At 64.0% G+C, this 4965-nt stretch overlaps 1 protein-coding gene across 2 annotated transcripts; it reads left to right on the top strand.

The window, feature by feature from the left end:
* The first annotated feature begins 2612 nt into the window (after positions 1-2612).
* NOL12 (nucleolar protein 12) lies at positions 2613-4563 on the top strand. Of its 2 annotated transcripts, none has more exons than XM_074226890.1 (6): positions 2613-2750; positions 2835-2940; positions 3023-3071; positions 3143-3285; positions 3378-3493; positions 4286-4563. In XM_074226890.1, exons 1-6 carry the CDS (start codon positions 2680-2682, stop codon positions 4467-4469), a joined length of 669 nt encoding a protein of 222 aa, XP_074082991.1. In that variant the 5' UTR covers positions 2613-2679; the 3' UTR covers positions 4470-4563. The 2 variants fall into 2 exon arrangements, with proteins under 2 accessions (XP_074082991.1, XP_074082992.1); XM_074226891.1 differs by having other exon boundaries at positions 2616-2750; positions 3396-3493.
* The last annotated feature ends 402 nt before the right edge of the window (positions 4564-4965 follow it).

Here is a 4965-nt window from a genome sequence, read left to right on the forward strand (position 1 = left end):
GGGCCGCCCGGGCCGCGGGGACGTGGCTTCCTGTACACTCAAAGCCCGGGCCGGGCCTGTCCGGGCCGGGTCTGGCCGGGCCGGGCCTGGCCGGGCCGGGCCTGCGCCCCTCGAACTCTTGCTTGTTTCTATGTATCTAGAGAAGGGCAGCGGCCTCGCCTCGGCAGGACCCATGCTGTTTGACTCCACTATGAGCTGGACTGTGCGAAGCGCTCCGGAGACCGCGGGGCCGGGCCTGGCCTCCGGAGGCCCCTTATGAGTTGGACTATTCCCGAAGCCCAGGGCCCGCCGGGCCCCTGAACAAACGGGAGCGCGGCGCCGCAGCGGGGCCCTTCTGGAAGTTCGTTTCGAGGAGCGCCAGGAGCCGAGGGGGCCCGGCCGCCCGCCTGGACCCGCCCCCCAAGTTGCAAGATATCTCACTGTGGGGCGCCGACGGGGGCCTCGCAGGGAGCGGACTGGACGCATCCGGGACGGTGGACCTCCGGGGAGCCCAAGCGGGGCTGGGCCGAGGTTCGGGGGTGGCGGCCCGAGGGGCCCATCGCAGAGAGACCCAATAAACTGCCGCTGCCCTGAGCTGCCTGCTGCGCCTCGTGGTTGTCTTGGGGCTGGGGATGGAGAGGGCGGCGGGCCGGCCGGGCCGGGGCGGGCCGGGGCGGGCCGGGCCGGGGCGGGCCGGGCCGGGCCGGGCCGGGCCGGGCCGGGCCGGGCCGGGCCTGAAGCGGGCCAGTGCCCCGGATGCGGGCCTCTGCCTCCAGGGCCCGAGGAAGGGGGGGAAGGGAGGCTTGTGATTGAGGCCCGGGAGAATGAGGCGGAGACGCCCGGGCATGTGCCCAACGGAGGCCCGGCGGCGCCGGGGTGGCAGCTGAGGGCAGGGAGCTGCGCGGCGCCGGTGCCCGTGCTGGAGGGACGTCCGGTCCGGCCGGGGCCTGGGGAGGGGAGGTGGCGCGGGGGGCCAGGCTGCCCGCCTGCGTAACACCGGGAGATTGCCCCAGCTCCGGAAGGCTTTATCGGACCGCGCTCCGCCTCAGACATGGAGGGAGAGAAGGTGCAGGAGCAGGAAGGCAAGATCCAGTCGTCCTAAAGCGATTCCCCCCGCTGACCCACCCTCGGTAGTGAGGAATGGGGTCTCCACAATCTGTACCCGCAAATTAGTCTGAAGAAAAAGTGGATAATTGAAACAGAGGTTCTCCCCCTCCAGGATGAGGAGCCATCCACACTGCAGGCCACATCAGACAGGGTCGGTTGACTCTTTCCGTTCTGGTCAAGGTAACAAGTTTTGCTTGTCGGGGGGAGGCGCAGAAGGGCGTAGCACACACTTGAACTAGTTACAATCTCTAATGTTTAAAAAGGATGGCAGTGGGCACATGGTCAAAGGGTATGAAAGGCAATTTACAGGTGAGTTCAAAACCACAGCCATATGAAAAACTGCTCCAAATCATTACTTATTAGAGAAATGCAAATCAAAGCTTCTCTGAGGTACCACCTCACACCTCTCAGACTGGCAATATGGCCAGAAAGGACAATGATCAATGTGGGAAGGGATGTGGGAAATCTGGGACACTGGTGGTGGAGCTGTGAACTCATCCAACCTTTCTGGAGAGGAGTTTGGAACTACACCCAAAGGGCAACAAAAATGTGAATCGTCCTTGATCCAGCAATACCACTACTGGGTCTATATCTTGAAGAGATGAAAAAGGGTAAAAACATCACTTGTACAAAAATATTCATAGCAGCCCTGTTTGTGGTGGCAAAGAACTGGAAATCCAGTAAGTGTCCTTCAGTTGGGGAATGGCTTAGCAAACTATGGTAATACTATTGTTCTATTAGAAACCAGGAGGGATGGGAATTCAGGGAAGCCTGAAGGGATTTGCATGAACTGATGCTGAGCGAGATGAGCAGAACCAGAAGAACATTGTCCACCCTCACAGCAACATGGGGGTGAGGATCCACCTTGATGGACTTGCTCATTCCATCAGTGCAACAATCAGGGACAGTTTGGAGCTGTCTGCAATGGAGAATACCATCTGTATCCAGGGAAAGAACTGGGGAGTTTGAACAAAGTTCGAGGACTATGATCTTTAATTTGGAAAAAAAAAATCTGAGATGTTGTTGCCTGATCTTGCTGTCTCATACTTTATGCTTCTTCCTTAAGGATGTGGTCTCTCTCATCACACTCAGTTGGATCAGTGTATACCAGGGAAACACTGTAAAGACTGGCAGACTGCCTTCTGTGGGGGAGGGAAGTTAGGGGGAAAATTGTAAAACTCAAAATTAATAAAATCTTTAATAAAAAAAGATAAAAAATAAAAAGGGGTGGGGAAGTGGGCGAGAGACTTCCGGTAGAGAGGGCGGGCTTCCGGCTGGGACTAGAGAGAGGCGGGGAAGGCCGGAGGCGGAGCGGGGGAGGCGCGGGGCGGCTCGGAGGGGCCGGAGGGAGAGGCCGGGGCCCGCTCGGGGGGCCGCTGGGGTGCAGTCCGGGGCCCGGGGCTACGGCGCCTCGTTAGCGGCGGGAGCGGCGGAGGGGCAGCGCTCAGGCCGTGGGCCCGCAGTGGGGGGGGGCCGGAAGTGCGGGGAGCCCGGGCGGGCCTTCCGGGAGGAGGTGGGGCGGAGAGGGCGGAAGCGGAAGCGGCCGGGCGCGTCCCCGCCCCGGAAGCCGCGCCGCCACCCCACCCCCCCGCCATGGCCCGCAAGAAGAAGAAGGCGGCCGGCCCGGCGCGCCTCGTGCTCACCTTCGACGAGGACAAGCGGCGGTGAGTGTCGGGCCCCGGGCCGGGGGGACGGGCCGCACGCCCCCGGCCGGCCCCCGGCCCGAGCTCAGGCCCGCCTCCCCCCAGGGACTACCTGACGGGCTTCCAGAGGCGCCGGGCGGAGCGGCGGCGCGCGGCGCTGGAGGAGCTGCGCGGGAAGCTGCGGGCCGAGCGGCAGCGGCTGCGGGCCCAGGTGCGGGGGGCGGGCCGGGGCGGGGGGCGGGGGGGCCGGGGGGCGCGGGGCGGGGCCGCCGCTGACACCCCTCCCCCTGCAGCGCCACCAGGAGTATCTGGAGATGCTGAGGGCGCGCGCCGAGGCGCTGGGTAAGGCCGGGGCGCCGGGGGGCGGGGGGCGGCGGGCCGGGGGCGGCTCCCCCTGACTCTGGGCCCCGCAGAGGAGGCGGACGAGCTGGAGCGGCTGGTGACGGCGCGCACGGAGCGCGTGCAGCACGACCACCCCCACCACACCGTGACCGTGACTGTGGTCAGCGACCTGGACCTCTCGGGGGCGCGGCGCCTCGGGCTGCCCCCGGCCGCGGTAGGTGCCCCGCGGGAGGGCTCGGACATGGGGCGCTCGCGTCTGGCCGAGGGACCGGGAGCCCCGGGCAGCAGGGTGTAATGGGACCCCAGCCCGGATCTGCCCCCCAGGGAGAAGGCGACCCTGGAGCCGAAGCAGCAGAGACCCCCACGCGGGGCCCCGTGGACGCCTTGCCCAAGAAGTCTCGGAACCCCTTCCTGTCCCAGAGGTGAGCGCCCCACCCCGGGCTCCTGCCTGGGCCCTGACCCCCGCTCCCAGGAGATGGCACCAGAGGCGGCGCCGCGGCCAGGAGCCCAGGCCCAAGTGCAGGGCCCTGACCCCCGCTCCCAGGAGATGGCACCAGAGGCGCCGCGGCCAGGAGCCCAGGCCCAAGTGCAGGGTCCTGACCCCCGCTCCCAGGAGATGGCACCAGAGGCGCCGCGGCCAGGAGCCCAGGCCCAAGTGCAGGGCCAGGGAAGAAACCCCAGGAGCCAGGTGCCCCTCTCCTGGTGCCCCCAGGATTCAGGGTGGGCTGGGAGGGCACTGAGCAGCTCCACCCCAACCCCCACCGCGGGGGCAGGGGCAGGTTCTAGCCAGTGCTTGGTAGGCTTGTCACCAGTTGGCCTCTGTTTTCTCTTAAATATGCAAACACAAACACATTTATTTGTTTTTAAACATCATTTCCCTTCTCCCCTGCTGGCCCTGTTCTCAGGGTTTGGAGCCATCTTTGGGAATTGGATTTCAACCCATGCCCATAAGATCCCCAGCAGCAGGGGTGGTTCCTCACCCCAAGACTTGCCCAGGATGGGGGAACCTGGTTCTGGTTGAGCCACGTTGGGAGGCATGGGGGCCGAGGTCCCCTCAGGCTCTCTGTGATGCCCTGAGCCCCACCTGTGGGGGGGGGTCACTTAAACACTCCCCCTTCAGCTTCCATGTCTTGTGAGTCTTTGTCCTGGGGAGGGAGGGATTCTTGGACCCTGGGGGAGCCTGGCAGCCACCTCCTTTGTCTTCTCCTGGGCAGGATCTCCTCTCTTACGGCCTCCCTCCACGCACGGAGCCAGAAGCGGGCCCGGAAGAAACGCCCACGTCCACACCGCAGCCTCGACTCTGCCAAGAAGCCACCCAGCACCACACGAACCAGCAAAACTCATCGCCGCAGGATGACTGGCAGAACTGGGAACAAAAGAGATGGGGGCTCAGGGTAGCTGCGGGGCCTTCTCCCCATGCCCACTCTCGTTACCCCTTCCCAAGACTGGAATCATCGGCAAGCTGCTATGGAGCCCACCCCTCCACCTTAGAAACCTGGACTTTCTGTCTTCCAAGAAGGCCTTGGGTCAAATATTCCCTCATCCTGGGGCTGGGCTGTGGGACTTTGAATGGGACCTGCAGAGAAACCTCTGGATTTTTCAGCCTGCCCGAACCTGTAGCTTCATTGGTCAAAAAAGGCGAGTTTAAGCATGAGCATGTGCAGGGCCTCCCAACTGGGCCCCAGCTTCTGAGAAGCCCCTCACCCACTTTTTCTCTTTTGAGTGAAACTGTGGCCCCAAGGAGGCTTAACTAATAGCCCCTTCCTGGCTGGGGTGGGGGACCCAACCACCAGACCCTTAGATGAGGAGCCACTCACTTGCTGCCAAGTGACCAGGGACAGAGGCCACCCTGCTTTCTCTGAATGGTCACTTCAGACCCCGTCCAGCCCCAGCA

This window comes from Macrotis lagotis, chromosome 2, assembly GCF_037893015.1.
Source record: "Macrotis lagotis isolate mMagLag1 chromosome 2, bilby.v1.9.chrom.fasta, whole genome shotgun sequence".
Classification (NCBI taxonomy): Eukaryota; Metazoa; Chordata; class Mammalia; order Peramelemorphia; family Peramelidae; genus Macrotis; species Macrotis lagotis.

Coding starts and splice junctions, on each gene's coding strand:
- NOL12 (XM_074226890.1), top strand. CDS start 2,680: ATGGCCCGCAAGAAGAAGAAGGCGGCCGGCCCGGCGCGCCTCGTGCTC. Junction 2,751..2,834: donor TTCGACGAGGACAAGCGGCG/GTGAGTGTCGGG, acceptor GCCTCCCCCCAG/GGACTACCTGACGGGCTTCC. Junction 3,286..3,377: donor TCGGGCTGCCCCCGGCCGCG/GTAGGTGCCCCG, acceptor ATGGGACCCCAG/CCCGGATCTGCCCCCCAGGG.